General features: G+C 35.2%; 1 protein-coding gene across 8 annotated transcripts in view; it reads right to left on the bottom strand.

The window, feature by feature from the left end:
- Positions 1-17,989, bottom strand: part of STAU2 (staufen double-stranded RNA binding protein 2) — a 295,401-nt gene that overhangs the window by 238,801 nt on the left and 38,611 nt on the right. For all 8 annotated transcript variants that reach the window (XM_045561383.1, XM_045561387.1, XM_045561382.1 and 5 more), the window contains one exon: positions 8,473-8,632. In XM_045561383.1, coding sequence (XP_045417339.1) covers positions 8,473-8,632 — 160 coding nt within the window. The remainder of the gene's footprint in view (positions 1-8,472; positions 8,633-17,989) is intronic.

The following is a 17,989-nucleotide window of genomic DNA, read 5'->3' as shown; positions in this document are numbered from 1 at the left end:
TGAATTGAAAATATCAGTATGAATTCATGATTTTATTTTCTCTTTAAAAAGAATACAATATTTCCTAGCTCAATCCACTTAAGAGGCCTAAAAGCAATGACCAATCCATTAGCAATGAAGACAGCCAGGATTCAGAGTTTCATTTATAATTATCATTTCCCAATTTTAAAAAAAATAATGTTTCTTGGGGAAATGGCTGGTTCCAGATCTGGACATGATACTGATAAATAATGGGAAAGAACCAAGCAATTATCTTGCCTTTACTGAATAAACTATACTCAGAGCAAACAGATGATGAGGAAAAAGTTCTTCATTTATTAGCTAGAATTCCAGCCATCAAATGCAAAAGGAATGACCCCCCCTCAAAAAAAATCACCATTTTGCAACTCCTGATTAAAATAACAGATCTTCTAAGGCAATGAGCATCTGCAGGCTGCTACAACCACTAGGTCAAATGTTGATAGGGAACGTGATAATGAATGAAGGCTAATGAAAACTGAACCCACTGATCAATTTTAAAAATAAGAGACAAGAAATTAAGTGCCTGCTGTTGTCACATAGTAGGATACAGACAAAACTACTTACAAAACAGTCTTGCCAACAAATTCAAACCTAAATCTATCTGGGTTATCAGTTTACAAGAAATACAGAGGATAGGTAAATAGGCTATACAACACCACAGGTATGCACTCAGCAAAACCAAGAATGTGGAAATTCTACAGGACAAATTATCTGTTTTCTTCAACAAATAATCTATATTGAAAAATAAAATATGGAAAAGGATTCTATAGCTTAAAAGAAACTAAAGAGATATTATCAACCAAATGCAATAAATGGTCCTTGTTTCAATCTTTATTTGAATAAATCTACTATGAAAAAACTAAATATTAAGGAATTATTGTCTTGTATGCTGGATAATGATATTGTGGTTAGTTTTTTAAGGACTCTCATCTTAAAATTCAGTATGTATCTTAAAGATAAATTTATGGATGAAGTGATATATCTGAAATTTGCTTCAAAACAATCCAGGTGGACAGATGAAAAATAGATTGGACGGTGGTCATCTGTTGATAATTGTTGAAGCTGGTGATGGGTACAGGTGGTGTTCACTATCTTATTCTCCCTACTTTTGTAAAAGTTTGAAAAATTCCATAATAAAAAAATATACAGTGTAAAATTATTATCAAGCTATTTTAAGTACCAAGAGGTTATAACAAATCACAAAAATAAGTATAAGGCTTTTACAGAAAGCAAAGTTCATTGTAAATTCTGTAATATTTCATTTGAATTATGTGTTCATACCATACATTTAAGACTCCACTCACTACATACAAAAATGAGTCCACTTACTATAAAAGAGAAATTGGGGCTGGCATAAAGAACCAGCCAAGGGATGGCAGAGTCTGACACAAATGCACAATTGGCATCCAGGTTATGAGCAATCCATCAAGAGTCAATAATCACTTGTCTCATTTCTAAAGAATTAATGTAAAACCAATGAAGAGTATAATAAGAACAGGAACTAAATCAAGGTTAAGAAGAAGGGAAAGCAAAAAATAAAGGGGAATGAGGAGGAGGAAAGGAAAAAGATAAGAAGAACAAAGAAAATTAACCTAATGAATGGTAAGTCCAATTAGTCCAAATCCCTAATTTAATACATATGTTTATGGCAAAGAATAAGAAAGTCAAGCATAAAGGGATGCTCTTTTCTTTCTTACAGCATGTTACTGAGAGATAAGTTAAATGCACAAATCTTAAGCATACAGAGCTCAATGAATTATTAATGTAAACACTCCTGAGCACCACTCAGGTCAAGATCTGAACCTTTCCATCACCCAGAAAGTTTCTTCAGCCTCTTTCCAGTCAATACCCATCTCCCCAAGCTACCCATTCTGACTTCTGTCAGCATAGATTAGTTTGCCTGTTCTCAGTATATACTATTTCCTATCTTGTTTCTTTCCCTCTACATAATAATTTTGTTGGATATCTCTGTATTTTAAGCTTTTTTAAATCACTGAATGAAAACACCACAACTTGTTTATTCTGCTGTTGATGGAATATCTGTGTTGTTTCCAGTTTGGGGCTATTATGTATAAAGCTACCTTGAACATTTTTTAATAAGTTTTTTAGTAGACATACATACTCATTTCTCTTGGGTATAGGCCTACCAGTGGAATTGCAGGGTCATAAAGTAGGTTTATGTTTAACTTTATTAGGAATCGTCTAACAGTTTTCCAAAGATTTTTTTTTAACACCAAAGAGTAGTTTTATGCCTTTAAAAGTTTAAATTTTAAATTTCATAAAGATTTCAGTTTAATAATTAACATGTTAATCAGCTACACAAGATTCATGTCACTTTGAATTCTACTTTGCAAAAATCATACAGTCACAAACAGTGTAAAATTCAAATGTGGAAAAAAAGGAAAACAAAAAGCTTGAAAGATCTTATCCTTTAAGTAAGATTAATAAGGAACCTAATGTGCTTGATAATCAACAGTGAGGTGATCCGAATGCACTGGTGAGATACACTATATCTGCCACTCATACCACAGATTAGATTTTGAAATATGTAGAAGTGTTATATTCTTATCATTTAAATAAATGACTTTATATGAATTCCACATTTGAAAGTAAGACTATAGTATATTGTCCTCATAGAAATGTTAGAAACTGGTCTTTGTGAAGGAAAGTAGAAGAGAAGCAGAAAAGCACAGATCACAACAAAAGGTTTCAACTCCTGGAACAAGTATCCCCATCTCTTTTATATGGAACTGCACTGACACCCCCACACCTGCACACTTTTTTTACCTAGGCTGTAATGCTTCCACAGAAAACATTTACAGAGTAACTTCAAACTATGAGATGCCTCCAGGTGATACTAAGTACTACTGTTTCCAGTGTGTGAGAGTTAGACCCAGGTTTCATAAAGATAATCATCACAAAGGGCTCTTTGTGTGTTAAAAGGTTATAGAGTTGAAACTAGAAACACATCATCAATTTTTAATGGTTTTTAGATATACTAAAGGAAATTTCTACATTTATCAGTGATACATGTAAAAAGGCTAATTAATTAGACGTACAAATGTATATATTAACAATTTTGTATTCCTGTACGTAGCAGGTGAAAGAAAAACGCCATAACTAGTTTTCAAGAAGTAACATGTTACTAACACTTGAAACTGCTTTGTAGGAAGTTAGAAAAATTCCTGGAAAATAGCATTCACTCAATAAATATTTGTTGAATAAATGAAATGATTAATTAACCAGGGCTCCATGGAGAAATGGCTGGCTACAGGGCTGGGGCAAGGAAAATACAAGATGACCTAAGAATATATGATTACGCTAGAAAGTTAGAAGTGTCCAGAGAACAATGGAGAAATATAAGGACACAGGAGTCAGAGTAGAGGGGCCATACCACTGGCCAAATCTGGGATGATCTGAGCATCAAAACAGATAATGATAGTGACAGATTATAAACCTATAAATAGAATAGGAATCCAAGAGTCTACAGATGATGAAAATAAACAAACAAACAAAAAAAATGAGAGAAAAAAGAAAGCTCCACTCTTAGGTACCATGCCAACTAACAAATCTATATACAACGTTGGAATTAAAACATCACCCATTGGCAACCTTCAGGGTCATAATTGATTTTGACAAGATTTATCAATGAATGTTAAATCTGGAAAGTAAAAGAAAGTTAGATGAGGAAAATAATATTTATATATATTTATGTATAATCTCAAAATATCTCCTCAGAAAATACTTACTATTTAATATTAATAATTACTATTTAATAACAAAACATTCTTATTAATTAACTTTACAGAAGAGAAGCCTGGCATATTCTTCACTATATGACAAAAGTCATCACCAATGAGACAAATCAGTATCAGTGTCTTGTGATAAGAAACATTAAAGATGAATCCAGGGCCAGGCGTGGTGGCTCATGCCTGTAATCCTAGCACTCTGGGAGGCTGAGGCGGGTGGATTGTTTGAGCTCAGGAGTTCGAAACCAGCCTGAGAAAGAGCGAGACCCCATCTCTACTAAAAATAGAAAGAAATGATCTGGCCAACTAAAATATACATATAGAAAAAATTAGCCGGGCATGGTGGTGCATGCCTGTAGTCCCAGCTACTCGGGAGGCTGAGGCAGTAGGATCGTTTAAGCCCAGGAGTTTGAGGTTGCTGTGAGCTAGGCTGACGCCACGGCACTCACTCTAGCCCAGGCAACAAAGCGAGACTCTGTCTCAAAAAAAAAAAAAAAAAAGATGAATCCAGGTCATTTCTGTGGTATTCATGCTAAAAATGCATACATTATGAAGAAACACCAGACAAACTCAACGGAGGAGCACTGTACAAACTATGTGGTCCTGTACTCTTCACAAATGTTACAGTCATAAAAGGTAAGAAAGACTGAGGAACTGTTCCAGATGGAGTGGAATAAAGAGAAATAAGTTTATGCAACAGATGATTTTGATTAGATCCTTGATCTATAAAGGACTTTACTCGGACAACCAGTGAGATGAGAAAAGAGTCTATAGATTAAATGGTAATGCCAATCAATGTTAACTTCCTGGCAGGAGAGTGTCCATGCACTTAGGAAATGCACACTGAAGTACTAAGGGGTAATGGGACATTATATCTAAAATTTATTCCCAAATGGCTCAGTTATGCTAACAATAAGGAATCTGGGCCAGGTGCAATGGTTCACGTCTGTAATCCTAGCACTCTGGGAGGCCAAGGCAGGAGGATCGCTAGAGGTCAGGAGTTCGAGACCAGCCTGAGCAAGAGCGAGACCTCATCTCTACTAAAAAATAGAAAGAAATTATCTGGACAACGAAAAATAAATAGAAAAAATTAGCCAGGCATGGTGACGCATGCCTGTAGTCCCAGCGACTCAGGTGGCTGAGGCAGAAGGATTGCTTAAGCCCAGGAGTTTGAGGTTGCTGTGAGCTAGGCTGACGCCACAGCACTCTAGCCTGGACAACAGAACAAGACTCTGTCTCAAAAAAAAAAAAAAAAAAAAAACAATGAGGAATCTGGATGAAGTGTACATAAGAGCTCTATGTACTATTTCTACAAATTTTATATGAATTTGAAATTAATTCCATAGTTAAAACAATAAAAGATAGGAGAAAACAAAATAGTTTTATAACATATCCCTAATTAATTGGAAGATCTACCATTCTGTAAACCCCTCTCTGGGCTATAACCACTACTGAAGACCCAGAGTAATGTTTTCCCCTCCACAGACCTCTTGGTTATCAATAGTGAGTTACAGTCACATGGTTTACAACAAAGGGACCACTGCCCTGCAGAAAGGAATGGACTGCCTTTTCAACAAATGGTGCTGGGTTAACTGAATGTCCACACATTTAAAAAAAGAGGAAAAATCTTGAACTCTTGACTCTACCTCACATCATACATAAAACTCAATTTTTGACAGACTATAGATCTAAATTAAAAAGGTAAAATAATAGAGCTTCTAGAAATAATAGGTTATCTTCATATCCTGTGGGAGACAAAGATGTCTTAAATAGTACCCAAAAAAGTACTGAGCTTAAAGGAACAGACTAATAAATTAGCATTCATTAAAATAAAGAATTTCTATTCATCAAAATACACCGTTAAGAGTATAGAAAGATATTTGCAATACACATATCTGACAAGGATATGAATCCAGAATATGTAAGAAGCTTACAAATCAATAAAAAATAGAAAAATCTTAAAACCAGAGAATGCAGTTTCTTTAAGTGAGAAAAATATTCCAACTGGTCCTTTATAACAGAAGCTAGCCTAATACCAACAGGTATGTGAAAAGATGCCCACCTTCATTAATTATTAAAACCACAATAAATGACTATTATACCCCTCAGCACAATAGCTAAAATTTTGAAAGCTGAAGATATCAAGTGTTGATAAGGATATGGAGAGCTCTCATATATTGCCGGTAGGAGGATAAACTGATGTTTTTTGACATTGTGTATTAATAATGATCACATTCATAACCTATGACCCAACAGTTCCAATCCTAAATACATTCCCAACAGAAATGTATACATATAAGAATGTTCACAGCAGTATTATTTCTAATAGCCCCAAACTGGAAACAATCCAAATACGTATCAATAGTATAATAAGTAAAGTATGGTATATTCATGCACTGGAATACTACACAGCAATATTAAATATAACACAGGTGAATCTCACAAACATAATATCAAGAAAAACAAGTTATCACAAGAGTACATTGTACAATTCTAACGAACAGGCACAAATAATCTGACAGAAATCAGAACAGTGGTTTCCCCTTTGAGTTGCTTAATCAACGGAAGAGGACATGAGGGAGGCTTCTGAGTACTGGTAAAGCCTGTGGTAAAGTGTTCACAGTGTAAAAATTCATCAAGCTCTACAAACTGTAATGTGTGTACTTGTCTCAAGGTAATACTATATTTTAAAAGTTTACCCCCAAATATCTATTCATTCTCTCAGCTCACTGCAACATTTGACAGTGGAAATTCTTATCTCCACTAGACTTTCAGGTACTCTCCTGTTTCCTTCCTCTGAAACTTTTGCTGATTTACTTCCTGCTATAATCCTCTAAATGTGGACTTGACCCAAAGCTCAGCACACAATTAACTGCTCTTGCTTTACATTATATGCCTTGGAGAACTTGTTCTATTTCATTCCAAATGCCACTCCCAAAACGCTTGCAGAGCAGGAAGCATATAGTACTCAATGAAAACAAATTTCTTTCTTTCTTTCTTCACCCATAAACTATGGCAATGGTTTCCTTGCATTTGGTGTTTTCCACCTTCCCTTCACATGTCAAACTGAACTTCCTAAAATACTCTTTCAAATGTATCATCCTCTTGCTCCTAAATATTAAGTCCTGAAAACTACAGATACAATTTAATCTCATAAAGCTGGCATGCAAGCCCATCACAATCCACTCATACCTACATCTCCAGTCTTATCTCTTACGAGTCACTTACTTGCTTTAATTAAAAACCATCTACCAAAAAAAAATTTTTTTGCCAAACCCATTGTCCAGATTTCTACTCTAATACCTTTCCTCATAGTATTCCCTAAGTCTAAAATATTTTTTCCCTTCCCCTATACCTGCCTACTTTTCATTCGAGGTCCATATCTTACTTCAACCACTTCAGTCCATATTTATCACCTACAATACTGACAGCTATTATTAAATATTATCCACTTGGCACTTACTCTTGACCATTAAGTTACACGTTCATGTGTAAGACTTTAAGATCCTCACTGAAAAGGATGTTTTAGATCTCTTAGATATATAGTGCTTAATAAATAGTGGCAGTATGGTACGAATGATCAACCAATACTCTGAAGAGGTTTTTAAAAATTAAAGTAGAAAGTCTCTTATCAATTTCAAACTGAACAGAATAAGTTTTTTTCTTTATTGTAATAACATTTTGGCTTATTTAAGCTTACTTAATAAATACTGCAATCAGCTAAACACAAGTGAAGAGACTCTTATTAGGAAAGCCATGATTCTGGAAAGGGTAGTCCTTGAAAAACCAGAGTATGTCTATCTAACACAGGCCATATAAGAAAGAAATGATTGTCAATGTGAGTTGATTATAAGTATGTAAACTATAATTAAATAGATTACAGAGTCAGTAGCAGGCACAGTATCTTTCTTTTTACTCTATCATAAAAATACCCATGGCAAAAGGTAACCATTTGAATTAATAAGTTAACCAATGAAGGAGTAAATGGATGTATGGCTGGTACTAAACTTATAGAAACTTTATTAACTTGATGTCATCAGTTAATACACTATGGTCCAAAATATAGGTTTGATTCTTCCCAACAGATAATTGGACATATGATGTTGTTGGTATTACATACAATTAGAACAACTTTTTAAAATTATTCTTAGGAGCTTAAAATTAGAACAATCATTTACCTAGCAGTATTTTGCATACAGGTGGTTTTGAGAATTTGTGAGTTTCTTAATAAAGTTTACATAAATTTTCTAAATTGAATATCAACCATTTCTAAAATTTTTTACCAACAAGCAAAATAATAAAATGCTTAGGGAAAATTGTATAATTTTTTATTGAACTAAATAATTTTTAATTAAAATTACATATTATAAATTTAAAAAGAGAAATTGATCATTTCTATCTTCATGTTAGAGAAAAAACTCAGTCAAATTTTCTGTGCTTTGTATTCAAATGTGCTTTTGCCAACATTAAAAAGTAAATAATGTACCTTAATAGTATCCACCAAAGCAAATTTTTAAAATAATTACAATTACCTTCTTCATTCCCTCCCCTTCAGTTATTATTTTGCTGCCTTATCTGTACATGCACATGTGTTCTATTAATACCTGTTGACTGTTAAGACTGGACTGCTATAAATGAAACATAAAGAGAACACCACATATAGCACACAAAACAACAGAATGGAAATAGGTCAGTGCCATACCTGGGTTATTATTAACATTACTTTTGGCTGGTTTCTGAACCGGCTTGGGAAGCACGGATTCGGTCAAAGCTTTATTAGCAACAGCTTGTTGGGCTTTCTTTATACTGCTCCCCTCCGATTCCCATGTCTGCTCGCCAAGACTCAGCTGCACTGAGAACATCTTAGAAAAACATAAACAGATAAAGAAAACATTAAGAATTTTTCAGGAAATAAAATAGACTGAGAAAAAAATAAATATACCACAGAATCAGAATTTTAGAGCTATAGTTAACCTTACAGAGATCATTTGCAACAAAATGTTATTCTACCTAATAAAGGAATTTTAAGAGATTGTATCAAATACTGTTCTGTCCTATTCAAAAGCTTAATAGTTGTTCTAAGCATACATCATTTTGGGTAGAATAAATCGAGAAGAAATCTTTCACCTAAATAGAATCACATTGTTAATGTTATTCAAATAGTCCTTAGAAAAGAAGAATAAGCACAAAGGGTAAGAGAACCTGGGAAAGCGGGGAGGGAAAGATAAACTGTAAGAGAAGCCAAAAGGCCCTGTCTCCGTAACACTTTCATAAAATCTAATACCTTAAATATTATACTTTGCACAATCTATTCAATGAGTAAGGCAATCCTATTAAATATTATATCACCAAGAAACTCTCAATCCCCACAACATTTAACCAGTCACTAAATTCTGTCCACTTTAACCTACGAAATATTTCTCAAATCTTCCTTCTCCCTCTGCCAAAGACCTTGCCCTGGATCCAACATTTCATCATCTTTAGCTTAGATGTAATAATCTCCCAGCTGATCACTGCTAAAACTAAATTCCTAAAATTCAAATTCAATTTCATCACCCCAACCAATATCAGGTTAAAAACCTTCACATATTCACATTTTAGCAGGGCACCATGGTTCTACCTGTCCATTCTCATTTCACACACATCCTTACTCTCACACATCCTACATTCCATTCACACTATATTTCCACATGAGCCCAAAAATCCATTATTCACCTTTAAAATTTAGGACCAGGTTACATGATATACACATAATCAGTTTCACTCCACATATTTCTTGCTATTTTGTAGGAATGCCCAGTATCAACCTCAAAATACTCATTAATTACAAAGAAACAAATGTATCTTTGCAGAGAGGAAATCCAGTAGAAAATATCTAAGGTTGGTTTCATCAATAATCATACTAATTGACATCATGTGCCACCTGATACAATCCAGTGAGATGTACACATCAACAACTATGGAGTATTCTTGGCTGAAAATGTTTAATCTGAATCTAATCACAGGGAAGCAATCAGACAGATCTACATTATAGGATATTCTATAAGACAAATGGTCTAGACTCCAAAAATGACAATGTCATGAAAGGAAAAAAACAAACAAAAGAATGCAGGGAGGCTGTTAAAGATTACAGAATACTAAAGAGACATGAAAAGACATGATAAATATAATGTATGATCCTTGATTAGATTTGTAATGGGAAGAAAAAAGCTATAAGGACATTTAGAGGACAACTGGGGAAATGTGATTATGTACTATATAAAATAATAGGTTTATAAGGTTAAATTTCTTGTGTGATGATAGTATTGTGGTTATGTAGAAGAATCTCTTTAGTCCTACAAGATAGATATGTAAATGGTTAAGGGTGAAGTGTCACAGTAGCTGAAATTTACTTTCAAACTGTTCAAGGAAAACATGTATGTCCACATAGAGGAAGCAAGAAATAAAGAAATGTGGCAAATATATTAATGATTAGTGAATCTGAAAGATATGAGTGTCTATTATACTACTCTTTCAATTTTTTTTAAGTTTACAATTTTTTCAAAATACAGGACTGGAAAATATTTACCATCATTTGAAATTCAAAATATATACATACCTATTAAAAACTATTAACTTTTATTTTATTCTAATTCAGTTTAAAATACATATCTATACTACGGGTACACATGGGGCATATGTAGTGGTATAACGGACATTGGAGACCCAGAATGGGGGCGTTTGGGAGGGGGGTGAGGATGGAAAAATTATCTGTTGGGTACAACGTACATTATTTGGGTAATGGGTACACCAAAAGCCCAGACCACCACTATACAATTCATCCATGTAACAAAACCACTTGTACCCCTAAATCTATTGAAATAAAAATAAAAAATAAAATAAAATATATACCTAAAACTTATCTTTTTTTTTCTGAGACGGAGTCTCACTCTGTTGCCTGGGCTAGAGTGCCATGATGTCAGCCTAACTCACACCACTTCAAACTCCTGAGCTCAAGCAATCCTACTGCCTCAGCCTCCCGAGTAGCTGGGACTACAGGCATGAGCCACCAAGCCCAGCTTATTTTTTCTATATATATTTTTAGTTGTCCAGCTAATTTCTTTCTATTTTTAGTAGAGACAGGGTCTCGCTCTTGCTCAGGCGGGTCTCGAACTCCTGACCTCAAGCTATCCTCCCGCCTCGGCCTCCCAGAGTGCTGGGATTATAGGTGTGAGCTACCACACCTGGCCCTAAAACTTATCTTTGAAACATTTACCTGATTTTACAATGATTTTTCAATGACTAGCTCTTTTTTCAAATTGGCATTTAACAAAGAACTTTGCCACAAAGATGAGAAAGTTTAAAGGCTTTCTATGATGTATAAAAGCTTTTTTTCCTATTTTTCTTCTATGGTGAAAGAAAATTAAAAAAAAAGAGAGAAAAAGCTTTTTATATGAGATGTATACATATGTATATATATATATATAAAATCTCATATATATCTCATATGCTTAAAAACAGAAATACCCTGGTGAATATTAGAACTTGAGATTCCTCATAGTATCAGGAAAACTTGTCTCCAGACCTGATGTATCCTAAACAACAATCACATAATCTAATTGTCTGCTGGGTATTTCCACAAGCTCAAGAGGCATAAAGTCAAATAAAACATCATCTCCTTCCACTCCTCCCCTTCCAAATCAGTTCACAGTCCAAAATGTTCCATCCATTATTCTCCTAACAGTTCAGGCTTTAAAGTAATGGGATAGAAAAAAATATATCATGCTAACATAAATCAATGAGAAGTTAGAATGGCTGTATTAGTATAAAAGTAGATTTCAGAGCAAAGACTACAACTAGTGGTAATGAAGGTCTATGGATAAAGGGACCAATTAATCAAGAAGACACAGCAATTCTGAACACTTAGGTACCTAAAAACACAGCTTCAAAATAAATGAAGCAAAATCTGAAAGAACTGCAAAAAATTCACAATTAAAGTCAGATTCAATGAACCCTCTACAACTGATATAATAAGCAAAAAGTCACCAATAATACAGAAGACTTGAACAACACCACCAACCAGTACAACCTGACTGACACTTTCAGAACAATCCAACCAAGAAGAGTAGAATATACATTTGTTCTCAATTTATCACAGAACATGTACCAAGACAGACCATATTCTGGGCCATAAAATAAGTCTCAATAAATACAAAGGATTCAAGTAACACAAAGTATCTTCACAGACCAAAAGAGAATAAAATTACAAATCAATAACAGAAAGATCTCTGGAAAATCCCTAAATACTTGGAAATTAAATAACATCTCTAAATAACTCACGGGCTAAAGAAAAAAATCAAAAGGAAAATGAGAAAGTATTTTTGTGGTATAATATGAAATATATTTGGACTTTGTCCCTGGTTCCTGTAATAGGGCTCCTAAAATCCCCTGGAATTTACTGAGTGATAGGAGTATTCATAATGAGCTCCTTTAATAACTTGAGTTTATGTTAATGAGGTTACTCAGGGAGGGGCCCTTAGATAGCCTAAGATGGGCCAAGGCAACAGAAAGACCAAGAGAATAGAGGATTAGAAAGTTGTAATTTTTAGCCCCACCCACTAAACTGGGGAGGGGCCTGAACAGGAAGCTCTATAAGAAGTCTTTTTTTTTTTTAAGGCAAGCACAAAAATGAGATTTATTGAGGAGAGAAAAGATAGGCTTATAGAGCAAAAGCAACATACACATTTACACAGTGTGATACATACACCACAGATGACAACCGGACCCACTGTTGCAGCAAAGGGAGAGCAAAAGGAAGGGCGCATAAAAGATCTACAAGAATTCTTGAACAATGAAATTTGATGAGCTTCAGTGGCTGAACACTTGGCAATGCTAGGAGGGTGGCATATCCAAAGACAGAATTGAACCTTGCGGCCCCTCCCCCAATACCTTGCCCTATCCATCTCTTCATCTGGCTGTTGATCTGTATCCTTTGTAATATTTTTTATAATAAGCCAGTGAAAGTTAAGTAAAGTGTTTTCCTAAGTTCTGTGAGCCATCTTAGGAAATTAATAAAACCCAAGGAAGGGGTCATAGGAGCCCCTCTTTGTAGCCAATCAGTCAGAGTATGGGTGACAATCAGTAGGTATTGATTGGTACCTGAAGTGGGAGCGATCTTGTGGGACTAGGCTCTCAATCTATGGGATCAGATACTATCCCCCAGTAGACAGCATCAGAACTGAATTCAGTTATAGGACACCCAGTTGGTATCCTCTGGAGAACTAACTGGTGTGAGAGTGGGGGGAACCTACACACATCTGGTCATAGAAGTGTTCTGTGTTGAATGTAACAGTAAAAAGAAAAAAGTTTGGTTTTTTTCTTCTTAAACTTTTAAACTGAATAAAAATAGAAACAAGATCTTAGAAGACACCACTAAAACAGTAACTAGCAGAAATTTATAGCACTAAATGCCTATATTAGAAAAGAAGTAGCCAGGCATGGTGGTGTGCACCTGTAGTCCTAGTTACTTGGGAGGCTGAGGTAGGAGGATCACTTGAGCCCAGGAGTTTGAGATTGAAGTGAGCTATGATGACACCATTGTACTCTAGCATGGGCAACAGAGCAAGACCCTGTCTCAAAAAAAAAAAACAAAAAAAAAAACAACGAAGAATCATCTCAAATAAATTATTCTCATTCTATCTGAGAAAACTACAAAAATAATAGCAAATTAAGCCCAATTTAAATAGAAAAAAAAAATAAGGGCCGGGCGCGGTGGCTCACGCCTGTAATCCTAGCTCTGGGAGGCCGAGGCGGGTGGATCGCTCGAGGTCAGGAGTTCGAGACCAGCCTGAGCAAGAGTGAGACCCCGTCTCTACTAAAAATAGAAAGAAATTATCTGGCCAACTAAAAATATATATACAAAAAAATTAGCCGGGCATGGTGGCTCATGCCTGTAGTCCCAGCTACTCGGGAGGCTGAGGCAGTAGGATCGCTTAAGCCCAGGAGTCTGAGGTTGCTGTGAGCTAGGCTGATGCCACGGCACTCACTCTAGCCCGGGCAACAAAGTGAGACTCTGTCTCAAAAAAAAAAAAAAAAAAAAAAAAAATAAGATTAAAGCAGACATTAAAATTTAAAAAACAGAAAAAAAAATCAATGAAAAAAGCTGATTCATTGCAAAGATCAGTAAAATTAGTAAACCACTCACCAGAATAATCATGAAAAATAATTAAAACACAAATTACTAATATCAGGAATGAGAGAAGTGACATAACTACAGATTCTACAAGTATTTAAAAAAAGGGAATATTTTTTAATAACTTTGTGCCAATAAAATCAGCAATTTAAATTCCCTGAAAGACACAAACTACCAAAGCTTATCCAAGAAGAAAAAGGTAATCTGAATAGCCCTATATATATTTAAAAAATTGAATTTGTAATTAAAAATTTTTCCACAAAGAAAACTCCAGGCCTCGATGACTTCAGTGGTAAATTCTGTCAAATATTTAAGGAAGAAATAATACCAATTTCCATAACTCTTACCAAAAATTAAAGAAGGAACACTCCCCAATTTATTCTATGAACCCAGCATTACCTTGATACCAAAATCAGAATAAGGTATCACTAGAGAAAACAAATCTATAAACCAGTATCCCTCATAAAAATAAATGTAAATTTCTTTAAAAAAGTGTATTAACAAATAGAATCCATTAGTATAGAAATGATAATACATTATAACCAAGCATTTTATCCCAGGAATGCAGGGTAGGTTCTACATTAGAGAATCAATCAATATAATTCACAATATCAAAAAATTAAAAATAGAAAACCATATGACCATCTCAATGTAGAAGAATCATATGACAAAAATCAATGCATATTCATGTTAAAAAAAACTCTTAGCAAATAACAGATAGGAAGGAATTTCCTCAATCTGATAAACGGCACCTACCAAAAAACCTACAACTAACATCATAATTAATAGAGACAAACAGAAGGATTTCCCATAAGGTCAGGAACAAGACACAGATGTCTGTTCTCACCATTTCTATTCAACATAGCACTGCAGGTTCCAGCCAATGTAATCAGGCAAGAGAAATAAAAGACATCCAGATTGGAAAGGAAGATTAAAAACTGTCTTTATTCCCAGAAAGCATGAAGAAACCCAAGAAAATCTTTAAAAATTGAAAATAATAAAGACAAAGCATGAACACTAGTGAACTGATAAGTGAATTTAGTAAGAATACAGGATTCTAGATCAATATATAGAAATCAGTATATTTTTATATACTAGCAATGACCAATGAGAACAATTAGAAATTAAATGTTAACAAACGTCGCTTACAATAGCATCAAAATATGAAGTACTTAGGGATAAAGATAAAAGACATCAAATATCTATCCACTGAAAACTATAAAATATCACCAAAAGAGATTAAGGAATACCTAAATAAATGAGAGATATATCTTGTTCATAGGTTGGAATACTCAGTTTTGTTAAGATGTTAATTTTCCCCAAATTGAGCTATAGATTCATGACAGTGCTATTCAAAATGCCAGCAGGACTTTTTTTATAGAAATGGACAAGCTGACTTGAAAATTCATATTAAATGCAAAGGACACAGAACAGCCAAAAAAACTCAGAAAAAGAACAAAATTGGAGAGCTACCACTAACAGATTTCAAAAAATATAAAGCTACAGTAACCAAAATAGCACAGTATTGACATAAAGACAGAAAAATAGGCTGGGCACAGATGCTCATGACTTTAATCCTAGCACTCTGGGAGGCCGAGGCAGGAGAATTGCTTGAGCTCAAGAGTTCGAGACCAACCTGAGCAAGAGTGAGACCCCCATCTCTACTAAAAATAGAAAAATTAGCCAGGCATGGCAGCATGCGCCTGTAGTCCCATCTACTCGAGAGGCTGAGGCAAGAGGATCATTTGAGCCCAGAAGTTGAGGCTGCTGTGAGCTACAATGATGCCAGTGCACTCTACCCAGGGCAACAGAGCAAGACTCTGTCTCAAAAACAATTAAAAAATAGATCAATAGAACAAAACAGAGTCAGAAATAAGCACACTTGCGCACACACAGAGAGCTGATTTTTGACAAAGGTGCAAAGGCAACACAGTGGACAAAGGATAATCTCTTTAATAACTAGATATCCATATGCAAAAAAGAATGGACCTCATTTAATAACTTGAACCATAAACAAAACTTAACTCAAAATGGCTCACAGACCTAAATGTAAAACTAAACTACACATTTCTAAAAGAAAACATAGGAGAAAACTTTTTACGTATGAAGCAAAGATTTTTTAGATATGATACCAAAAACATAATCTGTACAAGAGCAAATGAATTAATTTGAATTCATCAAAATTAACAACTACTGATCTTCAAAAGATACTATTAAGAAAAGGAAAAGATAAAAATAAGCCACAGGCTTGGAGAAAAATCTTTGTCAAGCATGTATCTAATAAAGGATTTGTATCTAGAATAATAATGCTCCCTGACTTACAATGGGGTTATGTCCTGATAAACCCATCATGAGTCAAAAATGCATTTATACTATACCTAACCTACCAAACATCTTACTTAGCTTAGCCTAGCTTACCTTAAACATGCTCAGAAGACTTACATTAGCTTACCATTGGGAAAAATCATCAAACACAAGCTTATTTTATAATAAAGTGCTAAATATTTCATAAAATGTATTGAATACTATACTGACAGTGAAAAACAGAATGGTTGTAAGGGTACTTGAAGTACATTTCTACTGGATGTGTATCACTTTCTCACCATAATATAGTCAAAAACTCATAAGTCGAACCATCATAAGTTGGGGATCCTTTGGATACAAAGAGTGATATCACAGAAGACGGCGAAGTAGGAAGCTCCAGGAATAAGTCCTTCTACTGAAACAACTATTAAGCTAGCAAAATCCATCAGAATCAACTACATTAGAAGTCTGAAATCTATCCAAATATTTGCAGTGTCCAAGGGAGTACTTAATGAAGGAAAAGACTGATAAGTTTTGAATTGTGGCATTTCATGTAGCAGCTACCATCTTCCATCCCTCAGCAACAAAGCAGGCAGCCACAGGAATAGTGTTTCTGGTGTGGTTTGCTGGTATCAAGTTGTATAATAAAGACTTTGCCCTCCTGGAATTGGGGGATTATGTTTCAAATAGCCTGACAGTTCACCAAGGGACCAGCAGATGAGCTGGCCATTGTTCCGACCCCTGAAGGCTGAAGTGGTTTTCTGGCACTTTCTGTCAAAGAGTTTAAAGAGATAGACCCTGTTTTTTCTTTTCTCTCTTTCTATTGGATCTGGCCATTCAAGGAAATCTGTCAGAACTGAGACCACACACAAGGAATATATAGTCTGTTATGAACTAAATCTGCAGTCCCCAATCCCAGGCCTCAGACAAGTACCAGTCTGTGGCCTGTTAGGAAATGGGCCACACAGCAGGAGGTGTGTAGCCAGGAGCATCTGTATTTACAGCCACTCCCCTTGCTTGCCTCACCACCTCAGCTCCCCCTCCTGTCAGATCAGCAGTTGGCAATAGATTCTCCTAGGAGCACGAACCTTTTTGTAAACCGCGCACACGACGGATCTAGGTTGCACACTCCTTATGAGAATCCAATGCCTGATGATCTGCGGTGGAGCTGAGGCAGTGATGCTAGTGCTGGGGAGCAGCTGCAAATACAGATTATCATTAGCAGAGAGGTCTGACTGCACAATGTGCTTGTAATGTGCTTGAATCATCCTAAACTATCCCCCCTCACACCCTCCCACCCCCAGTCTGTGGAAAAATTGTCTTCTATGAAACCGGTCTCTGATGCCAAAAAGGTTGAGGACTGCTGAACTAAATGTTTGTAGCCCCCTAAAATTCACATGTTGAACCCCTAACCTCCAATGTGATGGTATTTGGGAGGTGGGGTCTTAGGGGAGGTAATTAGATTTAGATGAGGTCGTGAAGGTGAGGCCCCTCATGATGATGATGGTCATGTGGGAATTAGTTCTTATAAGGAGAACACAGGAAGATGGCATCTGCAAGCCAGAAAGAGGGCCCTTATCAGGAACTGACTCAGCTGGTACCCAAACTGTAGGATTTGCCAGCCTCCAGAACTATAAAAAATAAATTTCTGTTGTTTAAGCCATTTAGTCAAGGATTTTTATTATAGCAGCCTGAGCTTACACAGTGTTTGCAAAAATAGTTTGTAAGACTCACTAAACAATTG

The sequence above is a fragment of the Lemur catta genome, chromosome 9 (assembly GCF_020740605.2).
Source record: "Lemur catta isolate mLemCat1 chromosome 9, mLemCat1.pri, whole genome shotgun sequence".
Lineage (NCBI taxonomy): Eukaryota > Metazoa > Chordata > Mammalia > Primates > Lemuridae > Lemur > Lemur catta.
Note: the sequence above shows the minus strand (reverse complement) of the source record. Positions and strands in the feature narration are given on the sequence as shown.